We start from the raw sequence: 12,733 nt of genomic DNA, 5'->3' as shown, positions 1-12,733 counted from the left end.
AAACTGAACTAAAAATGTCATTCAACAATGGATCGATACTGTTCCATTTCTGCAGTGTCCATAGATCTCTATGGAGTGTGCAGTCACAATCTTTTCAGCTGTTGGTTATGACAGATGAAGAGCACAGATCTGAAGGCAAATCGTGTAAAATGCGGTTAGTGTGCACATGAATCGGCCTGGGGATCGGGACTTTTTCTGTCGTCTGAAAAATTGTTAAAGATGTCACATCAGGAGAGAGTTTCTGTAGTGTGTACCCAGCCTAACAGGATCACAGAGTAAGATGTCTACAGTGGAGCAATAAAACACTAAGGGGATTTCTACTGCATGCAACAAGTAATATATCTGCTTACATCTTGCTCTTTTTAATGTGTGTGCGAGAGAACATGTGTATAATACACATTTTCCAGTTAATGTATTTTTAGTAGAGGGGAACTGGTATTTTCTATATTTCTTTTTACAGTAAAAACGTTATTAAAGTGGAACCACTCACTGCCTACCCTGCTTCCTCTTTAGTAAATGCCATGTAAAGTGATTTGTATGCTAGCTGCATACTGTCCACTTAGTTCTTATACAAGACAGAAAGAAGGCTCTATCCCTGAATTCAGAGGCTGAGCTCCTTGTAATATCTCCAGTGAATCACTCGTATCTATGGAAACACAGTCAGGTTTTTTTTTTTTCATTTCTTTTAAGATTATAGAGCACTCATTGGCAAATTATACATACTAAATAAAGAACTTCACATCCTTTCTGTTAACTCTATGTTGTCTAATTCACTGCACATGATTCATCGGTCCACTTGGCAAAAGATTAAATGTTCCTTCTTGCGTCTGCCGTATTGAGAGGGTAGTGGATGCTCTGCATGATGATTTCACTTTCAACAGCAACATATAGCTCAGGTGAGCTGTATTGTGTGCATCCAGGACAACACAAATTGGGTTTGTGGTTGCACTGGCTGTTATGCGTGGAGAAGGGGGGGGGGGGGTGCAGTGTTATGTTACAGGTACAGTATTTTATGGGTGGTAACATATGGGGGGGGGGGGGGTTGGTAAGCTATATATTATGGGGACTTTAATATTTGCATTACATAGGGCAATTTGATGTAATCATACTGACTGGTATGTGGGTAACACTGGTACTGACATAATGTGGGGGCTAGAGTTTATAAATGGAAGAGATGCTGGCAGATATGTGGGGTGTGACATTGATGAGGTGCTGGCTGAGACTAACATTTTTGCCATTTGGGATGTACAGTGGATTTAAAAAGTCTACACACTTATTGAAATTACATGCGTTTGTGATGTAAAGCCTGAAATCAAGATAAACCACATTTACTGTGACCTTAACCAACAAAATTCAAGTGAAAGTCAAATAGTCAAGTTTTAGAAAAAAGTAAAAAAAACAAAAACGACCCTGGTTTCATAATGGGGCTGTAGTTGTGTTAAGAGTTAACCAATGACATTCAAAAATTATGTTCAAAAGGTAATTAGCATAAAGCCACCAGCAATGAAAGTGATTGGAAAAAAAACCTGATCTTTATTTCGGGGTAATCACATCGTATGTGTCACCAGTCATCAAAAATGCATAGTTATATGCATATAAAATATAAGAGCTTCAGAAAAAAAACATAAACACACAAGACATTACATTCACTCAAAAATCATTGGCTCCTACTGATTGGGGGGGGGGGGGGGGGGGGAGGGGGGTTTGAGGCCAGAGGGGAGTTACTCATTGCCCTCTCTAATACCTGTGTGTTATGTTTCCTTTAACACTTTTGTGCCTCATTCTTCTGAAGTTCACCCAACCTAAAACTATCACATGCAAATGTGTCACAAAACACTGGCCTTAAGTGTTGTATACCAAAATCAGGACAATCAGCTTTTTAATGCAAGTGAATAAGAAGAAAAAAAAAAAAAAGCAATTCTAAAAATGTCTAGCACTGAAAGAGTTAAAAGGAAATATTTACCTGTTCTGGGGGAAAAGCATGATTGTGGGGACATGGTCTACCATAAACTCCCATGGAAGATCATTCTGTGCAACATTTATCCTAGTATGAGAAGAGACAAGCCATTTAGTTTACTATATTAGTCTCTTACCCTTACTTGTACAGGCTCTTGGTCACAACTCGTTTTATCCATGGCTGTCATGGTAGGATGGACACTCATTGAAATGCCAATGTTAAAAGACAAGAAGCACAGGTATACAGGATGTTCTTTCAACTCTTTGGTTCTACCAATACACATTATTTAATATTAAGTCAAAATTAAAGTGTACTATGTTCATTGGCAAACCAGTCCTCTAGAACCTTCCACAAAATTCATACTGTATTTTTTATCTACATCACTGTAAGTTGCAATTTCAGCACTTTAATGACAATGTATAGTGAATATGTCTGGCAGCTCACCTTCCCTGATGCAATTTCTGAGAATCATCTTAGGACTTAGTCCCTAAATAGTAAACAGGTTGGGCAGAACCAATGTTTTTATTGCTATCTTACCTAGCTACGATGAGACTGTCTGTAGCCAGAAGATGAGCAAGACGGATAAAAACATGATTCAAGGTGGCACAGAAACCGCACCAGGTTGTGTAGAACAGCAACAATACATCCTGTTGAAGAGACAAGTCTTGTGGTTATACGTGATCTAATTTATCTATATTAACACTGATGCACACAGAGTCTCCCCTAATACTTGAAAATAAAGTGCAAACACTCACTTATTAAGGCTTAGCTATTATTTTTGAAAAAAAAAAGCAGATTTGCGATTGGTCTGCTGAACACACCAGATACAGTATACTTCTGAAATTAGAAAATTGCAGGAATTTTATTCACGCCAACTGCCATCTGACAATACTTCTTTCATAAGCTCACTGCTGCAACTACAATGTGTGAATGGCTCATTCACCGGAGTCTTACAGAAATAAAGCCGTCATGTGTATGGGCTGGAACTCACAGCTGCATATCTAGGGGATGAAGGTGCAATATGACGTGCTTATTTGTGCTGGCGATCACAGCAACACAGATGGAGGGAGATTTTTTTTTTGCCATTATAGTCAATGCAACCTAATGTATTGAAGCCTACAATGTTTCTCTTATTAGTATACAGCCTCTGTTTTGCTTGAGTGTAGATATAATTTACATTCACATAAAAAAAACCATGAAACTGGTAAATTAACTCAGGCAATCGTTTATTTCTAAATGATGTATTAAAATTTGCTTAAAAAAAAAAAAAAAAATCACATGCAACAAAGTATGCTGGTTCAAAAAACATGTATGTATCTTAAGTGATAGGAGGTTACATGTGTTTTTACTTTTTATTGATTGTCTTTCTTTTAAATTTCCACCCGCGTGACACCACCTCATCCCCATGAGCGCTCCCCCCTGCGGGGGGCACTAATTTAATTCCTAAACTATATTGCATTTTATGTTTCTGGTCCAGTTACACCAAATAAAGGTTGATTACTACACTTTCCTTTGGTCCATTTAACCCATGGGATCTCACCCTTGCCAGGTGATCTGAGGGAAACGTAAATCACACAAGATTGGATGTCCTGATTCTCCCGCAGCTAGTAAAGATTCACATTGAAACCTGGGGAGCTGCAATAAATGTATAAAACATCCCGCAACATATTCACGTTTCCCTTTCAGACCCAACACCACTGTAAAGCAGATACCCATGGCACACACACGTTATAGAATACACTACAATGCCACCAGCAGGTACCTTTCTGCTGTCCAGAACAATATGATGGAAAGTGCGAGATGTCACTTCGGTGATGAATTGGTGTTTTGACTTGCTGAAAGCAGGGTCACTGACTAGATGCCTTTGCAGTGGGCTGTAAACTTTGCTGAAGTTCTGGATAAAAGCCTCTAAAAGAAAATAGTGACAAAAAAAAAAATTAGGGGGAAAAAAAAAAACAACAACACTGTTTTGGATCTTTAATATAAGAGGAATAATATCCCGCAAGAGATATTGTAAATCTTAAACCGTTTAAATCTAGGAAATGTACAGTTAAAACAATGGGTATTTCTCCTCTGCTACAAGGACTTAAAACTACTCTGTATGAAGGTTATCAGTACAATTCCACAGCAATTAGAATGCCCTTAGCAATATCTCTTGTTCCATTCATCCAAGCAGCCTGGCTCGGTGCAAGCCATAGAGATTATTGTAGACTAAGGAGTGGTAATGCAGCTACATATTGTTTTGCAGCACAGTGAAAAGTAACAAGACTACACATGATGAGCTCCACGTTTATCTATAAAATTCAAAGATCTGATCATTCAGCAGTCAGGCCAAACGCCAGATAGCATTGGTGTTTCATTACAGCAGGGAGTGACAACCACAACAATATAAAGGTACCTGCCTGAAAGATCTTTATATTGAATCTGACTAAAGCTGGTTCAACCATTGTTGGGCAAGCCAATAAACCCGGTGAGTTACTGTCACTACTACACAGGCTCAAGAGGTGATGCTACTAAACATAGTGTGGAATTACCAGATCTGGAGATCAACGTGTGGCCAAACTAAGTGAAGCAATTAATCATTGCAATCATCCACACAGTATACAGTCATGGCCAGAAGTTTGAGAATGACAAGTATTAGCTTTCACAAAGTTTGCTGCTTCAGTGTTTTTAGACGGTCTTGTAAGTTGTTCTTATGGTATACGGAAATAAAATTACATGCATTTCATAAGTGTCAAAGGCTTTTATTGACAATTGCATCAAGTTATTATGCACAGAGTCAATATTTGCAGTGTTGACCTTTCTTTTTGAAGATCTCTGCAATTCGCCCTGGCATGCTGTCAATCAACTTCCGGGCCACATACTGACTGATGGCCGCCAATTCTTGCCTAATCAATGCTTGGAGTTTGTCAGAATTTGTGGGTTTTTGTTTGTCCATCCGCCTCTTGAGGAATAACGACAAATTCTCAATGGGATTAAGGTCTGGGGAGTTTCCTGGCCATGGACCCAAAATTTTGATATTTTGATCTCTGAGCCACTTAGTTATGACTTTTGCCTTATGGCAAGGTGCTCCATCATGCTGAGGATGTTTTGGTACAATTCTTTATTCATGGCTGTGTTCTTACGCAAAATTGTCAGTGAGTCCACTCCCTTGGCCGAGAAGCAATCCCACACATGAATGGTCTCAGGATGCTTTGCTGTTGGCATGACACAGGACTGATTGTAGCGCTCACCTTTCCTTCTCTGGACAAGCGTTTTTCCAGATGCCCCAAACAATATGAAAGGGGTTTCTTCAGAGAAAATAACTTTACCCCAGTCCTCAGCAGTTCAATCCCTGTACCTTTTGCAGAATATCAGTCTGTCCCTGATGTTTTTCTTGGAGAGAATAGGCTTCCTTGCTGGCCTTCTTGAGACCAGGCCATCCTCCAAAAGTCTTTGCCTCACTGTGCGTGCAGATGCACTCACACCTGCCTGCTGCCATCCCTGAACAAGCTCTGCACTGGTGGTGCCCCAATCCCGCAGTTCAATCAACTTTAGGAGATGGTCCTGGCGCTTGCTGGACATTCTTGAGCGCCCTGAAGCCTTCTTCACAACTATTAAACCTCTCTCCTTGAAGTTCTTGATGATCTGACAAATGGTTGATTTAGGTGCAATCTTACTAGCAGCAATATCCTTGCCTGTGAAGCCCTTTTTGTGCAATGATGACTGCACATGTTTCCTTGCAGATAACCATGGTTTACAGAGGAAGAACAATGATTTCAGGTACCGCCCTCCTTTTAAAGCTTCCAGTCTGTTATTCTAACTCAATCAGCATGACAGAGTGATCTCCAGCCTTGTCCTCGTCAACACTTTCACCTGTGTTAACAAGAGAATCACTGACCTGATGTCAGCTGGTCGTTTTGTGGCAGGGCTGAAATGCAGTGGAAATGTTGTTTTTGGGATAAAGTTCATTGTCATGGCAAAGAAGAACTTTAAAATTAATTGGAATTCATCTGATCACTCTTCATGACATTCTGGAGTATATGCAAATTGCCATCATAAAAACCTGAGGCAGCAGACTTTGTGAAAAATAATGTGTGTGTCATTCTCAAAACCTTTGGCCATGACTGTACATTATAACTACCTTCATTATAGTGGTGTCAAAGCAGGACAAAGTGAGTATTCCAGTCTTCTACTAAACCTATTTTTACACATCAAAGCATACAAAAATCTTCCTATACTACATATACTTGTTCAGCAATTGATCTTTACATTTCCTGTCTCATTTCTATTATAAACAAACATCACTGTCTGTATTTGGCTGCAAAAGAGACAGCATCATATGAAAAATCCACTTTTGTAGATGCTTTTGTTGTGAGGGCTGGGGGTGTTGAAAATGTACAAATATAAGGTCTAATCAGTTGCCATCTATACATCAGTAACTTTATAGCAATGTGTGCGGATATGGCGTGTATGTATTTAGTATCTAAATACAGTAACCTATTGCTTGCTGTTACTTAAGCTGTTGTAGAAACTTTTAGCGTGAGTGGAGTCAGTCAGTAAAATACACCCACAATAAGAGGAACCAGAAGATGGAAGTTGTAATTTTAGGTGCCCTGCAACAAAATTAGAATTTAAAAGTAAAAATCTACTTCAAAAGGCTCAACGGGGACCGCCAAGGCTCAATGCTTTTACCCACAGAGAATCCCCCGCAGGTTGGAGAAATGGTCACTGGCGAATACAGATTGACGTTTGGATGTATGAAGTGCTCTGTTAGGAAGTTATTTACAAGAATATTGGTGATAATATAGAGGCATTGTGGGTGGAAATATCCAGTGGAGGAAAAAGTTCAGAGAAGTTGCTGATAGGGATATGCTATAAACCGCCAGATATTAGTATGATTGAGGAAACCCAGCTTCTACAGCAAATTGAAAAGGCTACACAACTAGGTCAAGTTTTAATTATGGGGGATTTTAATTATCCGGACATTGATTGGAGTACTGAGACCTGCGGTACAGCTAGGGGAAATAGGTTTCCGAGCACGCTAAGAGACCATTACATTTCCCAATTAGTAGAGGAACCGGACTATACTGGACCTAGTAAAAACAAACAATGTAGACGTAATATCAAATATTCAAGTAAGGGAGCACTTGGGAAACAGTGATCATAATATGGTCTCATTTGAAATTAGTTTACAGAAGCAACGGTATAAGGGATCAACTAGAACTTTAAACTTTAGAAAGGCAAATTTTAATATGCTAAAAAGGAGTCTATAAAGTGCATAGACTTGTAAAAAGATTTGGAAGGAAAAAATACGGAAGAAAAAGTGGGCCGTCTTTAAAATGTTGTTGGAAACATACACGTATAAGTTCATTCCTATGGGAAATTAATGTAAAAGAATTAAGCCTAAACCAATGTGGAAAAAAAAAAAAAAGGAAGGAAAGGAATGCAAAGGAAGAAGAGTGCATTTAAATTGTTTATGTCTGAAAGGTCAGAGGAGTCCTTCTGCAGGTATAAGGAATGTAATAAAAACATGCAGAAAGGAAATTAGATTGGCTAAATTAGAAAATGAAAAACAGGTTGCAAAAGAAAGTAACACAAACCTTAAAAAGTTTTTTAAGTATATAAACGGCAAAAGGATTAAAAAAGATAATATAGGACCCCTAAGAAGTGATATGTGTGAATTAATAAATGATACTAAGAAAACAGCAGAGGTATTAATCACTTTTCTTTTCTTCAGTATTTACTAGAGAAGAACAAATGGTAGGAAGAATACATAAAAACGGAAATTAAACCGTACCATTAATTAATACTTTGCTGACAAAGGAAGGAGTCCAAAGACGACTGAAGGATATTAAGATAAATAAAACTCCAGGTCCAGATGCCATACACCCAAGGGCTCTTATGGAGCTAAACCCAGAAATAGCTAGACCGCTATTCTTAATTTTCATAGATTCAATCTCATCAGGCTCAGTCAGTACCAAGGGATTGGCGAATAGCAGATGTGGTGCCGTTGTTTAAAAAGGGGACGAAATCACAACCAGGGAATTATAGACCTGTAAGCCGGACATCAATAGTGGGGAAACTACTGGAAGGTATATTAAGGGATAGTATTCAGGATTACTTGGTGCGCAATAAGATTATTAGTGGGAATCTGCATGGATGTGGGGGGTTAAGGCCTCATCTTGTACATGCAGTACAGTTCTGGGCACCACTCTATAAAAAAAATATTTTGGAACTAGAAAGGGTTCAGAGAAGGGCGGCAAAATTGATAAAGGGTATGGAGTCATTACGTTATGAGGGAAGGTTAGCCAGTTTAGGCATGTTTACTTTAGAAACGAGGCATCTAAGAGGAGATCTGATTACTATGTACAAATACATCAAGGGTCATTACAGAAACCTTTTATTGGAACTTTTTACCCCAAGGACTATACACAGGACACGCGATCACCCCCTAAAGTTAGGGGAGAGGAATTTTCACAACTAGCAAAGGAAGGGGTTCTTTACAGTAAGGGCAGTCAAGATATGGAATTCACTGCCAGGGAAGGCTGTGATGGCAGATTCAATAGATATGTTTAAGAAAGGGTTGCACAAATCTTTAGCGGAAAAGTATATCTAGGGATACGACCGTTAATTAAAATGAAGGATAGTAGCGGCTATAGGGAAAAAATAGGACTGCAATATTGGGTCTGGAGGGATTTTTCCCAATTGAAACAGATTGGTGGTTGTTTAATCTTAATCAATATCAAATATAAGAAAGGGCTCGCAGGAAATCCAAAATAGGTTGAACTTGATGGACTGGTGTCTTTTTTCAACCTCATCAACTAGGCTACTATGAAGCTAGCCGGTCAAAACCATAGGGGAGTTCAGAGTTAAAAAGGAGGTCAGAAGGTTTCTTTTGTTAAACACAACATAGAAAGAGAACCAGTTGTACACTTTGAAAGCAGTTTCCTAACATTGCATTATTTTTAAATGTTTTTGCTTGTTGAAAATGGATCATGAGGAAAATATTTCATGTATTGTTTACACAGATTCTTCAGGCAGACAGTCCCAATGTTCTTTAGCTTCCCGGCAGCACAAAAGATAGTACCGGAGGAAGATTTTAGGCAAAGAATACAACTTTAATAAGCAGAAATGTGAACTAAAATAACCAACTACATTTCATTTACTCTGTAGAATTAGCTGGAAATTGCTGTATAACCCTGAACATTTTTATAACATTGTTTATATCCTGTCAGCTGATTTCATCCTCAACCTATTTCTGATATTGTGGTACATGTTAAAGCTGTATCAATGCAGCTAATGGCTACAAGGACGAGCCCCAGTAAAATAAAGTAAACTGTAGCAATCTGGTGGTGATGCAGCTTTAAAGTAAAAGCATTCTCTTTGTTTTATGGGGATTCCAAATATTTACATATGTATTCAATTGCATGCAATTATTCTAAATTCTATTATATGATATTTATGTTAAAACGTATTCTATGAATTTCAATGAGGCCAGTCACAAAACACAATGGTTAATCATCAATTACAGCACCAGTTTTTCTACCTACAGTATTTTATTTTTACTACCAGATGTACATATATAAAACATGATCCATACCTAAAGTAGGTCTGATGAGAGGCTGACTCTGGTCTATGATATAATGGACCTCTTCTTTTAAATCAATGATAGCAGCAAATATTTTCTCCTGGTCTGATCCAGAAGCCCCCAGTCTCTCTGCATACAACCAGGACAAATTGGAATCCAAGAGATACATGTTTAAGGTCTTGTTGGTTCTGCACCTGAGGCCGGTGATAGGGTCATTGGTGAAATGATAGCTGGGAGTTACTTGTCTCTTCTCCTCCTCAATGTGAGGCACGATATGGGGAGATGTTTCACTAGGGACCTTCCCAAGGGAAGAAAGTGCAAAGGGCACATTCTCCTGGTTGGAAGTGGAAGCAATAAGTCCTCTACTAACGGTCTGACAACATGCAGTATAGTGATAATAGGGACTATAGGAACTTAGAAAGTTGTTGCACTCTCTCCCAGTAGACATGAAGTTCAGGAAGAATTGTTCTTTGAGGTAGAAAGAATCTAAGGCTGCTGCGATGTCCAGAAAGTTGCAGTGAGGTAATCTGCTCAGGGTAATCTCCCTTGTCTGATTAACACACAGCTCACAGACATTGTGAACCCTGGACAGAAGATGCCATTGAGGAAGGACAACAGTGTTACAACAAGGGAAAGGCTTTGAAGCCTCTGCTATAAATGATGATGACTTCATTAACACGGAATCCAGATGTAACCCAGAATCTTGCTCCTGAAGGATGTACTTGGTGGAGCTTTCAGAGCAGCCATTGTACTTCAGGGCAATGTCCATGACCTACAAAATAATAATCACCTCACATGTCAAAACTTGTTAAAATAGAAGGTATTGTTTTATCTGCTCAGGAAACAAAACAAAACCATTAAAAAATATCCAACAGTTGGGTGTATGACAGCACTGTCCTTCCTAGTGTAATGTGGGAAATACAACACATAGGGGCATATTCAATTAGCTTTTGGATTCGCGGTAACGCGCCGGAACAGCCGCGAAACGTAATACACGGTACCGCAATAACGTGGATTTTCGTTCGCAGCCCATAGGGTTGCGAACGAAAATCCGCGTTAATGCGGTACCGTAATACCCGCAAGAACGCGCACTTTTCGCGGCAACGCGCGTTACCGCGAATCAAAAAGCTAATTGAATATGCCCCATAAAGTCATAAAATGCATGTATTCGCTTACAATCAAGTAATTGTATAACAAAAGTGTCCCTTTAAATTACCTTATTCTTTTTATGTTAGTCACTACCAAAGTTATTATGGAAATAAAATATCCCCTTCTAAAATGCATTAAAACCTATATACAAGCAATTTAGTGGTGTGAGCCAGCGTATAACATAACTCCCCAACTTCCCCAATTTAGGCGGGTAAGCACCGATCGGAGGGTACTACCATAATTAGGACTTTTGTCCCAATTCCAGAACTGGGAAATGTTGGGAGCCAGCGGCAGGTGCACGCATAATTATAGAGGTGTTCTTTTGAGGACAGGAAGGGGGGTGGGGACAGCCCAGAACTTCGGAGATGCTTTGGAGTAAGCACCACAGGGGACATGACACTCTCCAGCGTGATGTGGCCACTCACCTGTGTACTGTCCTCTTCTCGAGCACGTCCTACTAAGACCCTACTGTTGGTAGGAATTCAATTCATTAGGAACCAATAACATAACAGAGGAGCACAAAAGATGCAGCCACTCAGCCTTTTTTGGACAGGACCAATATTTATCAGAATACTGCCCATCAATTCAGCAGGAACCAGTGACATCAGTGAGACACTGTACCAGTAATCTCGAACACAGCGGCAGTTTGTTCATTTAACAATAAATACAAATAAAATGTAAGACTACAACCTGTCATAATGAACTAGTAACACCAGTGGGGCACACAGATGCAGCTATTTTTTGGGCAGTTCTAATATGCATTCACTAGGAACTAGTGAATATTACAAATTATTTTTCTAATAATTTCTACTCTCAAAAAAATAACTAAAAATATAAGTAGTTTTAAAACGTGACAATTGAACCAGTTAGAAATTATTAACTAGCAAATTCATTCTACTAGACTGAATTTTATAGTGCGTTTTTTCCCCCCAAGGACCAACATGGCTTTCTTTTGGTACCAGAGAATAATATATGCATTATTTTATTTATCATTCTATATGAAAGATTGAGGCAGCTGGTGCTGAATCATTATTACATGGGATAAAGTAAGGGAAACCTAGATTGAGATGCGTGCACCCATCATCATCACCATTTTCTTATATAGCGCCACCACTCATTCACATCAGTCCCTGCCCCACTGGAGCTTACAGTCGAGAGAGAGATCCTATGGTAATTTTTTTTTATAGCATCCAATTAACCTACTAGTATGTTTTTGGAGTGTGGGAGGAAACCCACGCAAACACAGGGAGAACATACAAACGCCACACAAATAAGACCATGGTCGGGAATTGAACTCATGACCCCAGCGCTGTGAGGCAGAAGTTCTAACCACTTCGACACCATGCTACCCATACTCCATCTGCAGTCACCTGATAACTCTTACTATTGAATTTAAGCAAAAAGATGCTTAAGAGTCATCTAATGGACAGCCAGGTACAGGGACTAACAAACACCATGTTAGCCTTAAGATGTCATAAAGCACACCATCATCCACTGGGCAGTTAATTATTGTATTGCCATATTGGTGCCATAGCCCCCAATAAACAGTAGAGGGTGCCAAGCACAGAGTGCACAATGGCAGAATGCTACAACATAATAATAAATAATAATATTATCTGACTAGTGGACTACCACTCTTTGAGAGCTTTGAGTGCCTGGTGCCCTCAGAAAACTACCCAAGACTCCATAGCCACGTCAGATAGCACAGAGCAAAATAATCACCCCCGTAAACAATACAGGGGTTGAACGAAGCGATATCTTACCAGAAATGGCTGCCAGCCAAAATCATGGCCGCAGACTGTGAACCATATCCCATATAACCATATCACCCAGAGGCTAAATATAGTATTAAAGGCACTATAATGGAAACTACTGAGGAGGAAAGGGATCTGGGAGTCACTATTTCAGGTGACTTAAAGGCAGGTAAGCAATGTAACAAAGCAATGAGGAAGGCAAGTCAGATGTTTAGTTGCATATGGAGAGGAATCAGTAGCAGAAAAGAAGTAATAATACCACTGTACAGGTCATTGGTACGGGCTCATCTAGAATACTGTGTT

At 39.3% G+C, this 12,733-nt stretch overlaps 1 protein-coding gene across 1 annotated transcript in view; it reads right to left on the bottom strand.

Moving 5' to 3' along the window:
* TXNDC11 (thioredoxin domain containing 11) overlaps positions 1-12,733 on the bottom strand; it is a 53,597-nt gene that overhangs the window by 1,795 nt on the left and 39,069 nt on the right. Inside the window, exons 8-11 of the mRNA XM_075179796.1 lie at positions 9,540-10,299; positions 3,720-3,865; positions 2,495-2,604; positions 1,964-2,044 (exon numbers count right to left, since the gene is read on the bottom strand). Of these exons, the coding sequence (XP_075035897.1) occupies positions 1,964-2,044; positions 2,495-2,604; positions 3,720-3,865; positions 9,540-10,299 (1,097 nt within the window). The remainder of the gene's footprint in view (positions 1-1,963; positions 2,045-2,494; positions 2,605-3,719; positions 3,866-9,539; positions 10,300-12,733) is intronic.

The sequence above is a fragment of the Mixophyes fleayi genome, chromosome 7 (assembly GCF_038048845.1).
Source record: "Mixophyes fleayi isolate aMixFle1 chromosome 7, aMixFle1.hap1, whole genome shotgun sequence".
Lineage (NCBI taxonomy): Eukaryota > Metazoa > Chordata > Amphibia > Anura > Limnodynastidae > Mixophyes > Mixophyes fleayi.
The sequence above is the reverse complement of the archived record's forward strand: the minus strand, read 5'-3'. Positions and strand labels throughout refer to the sequence as shown.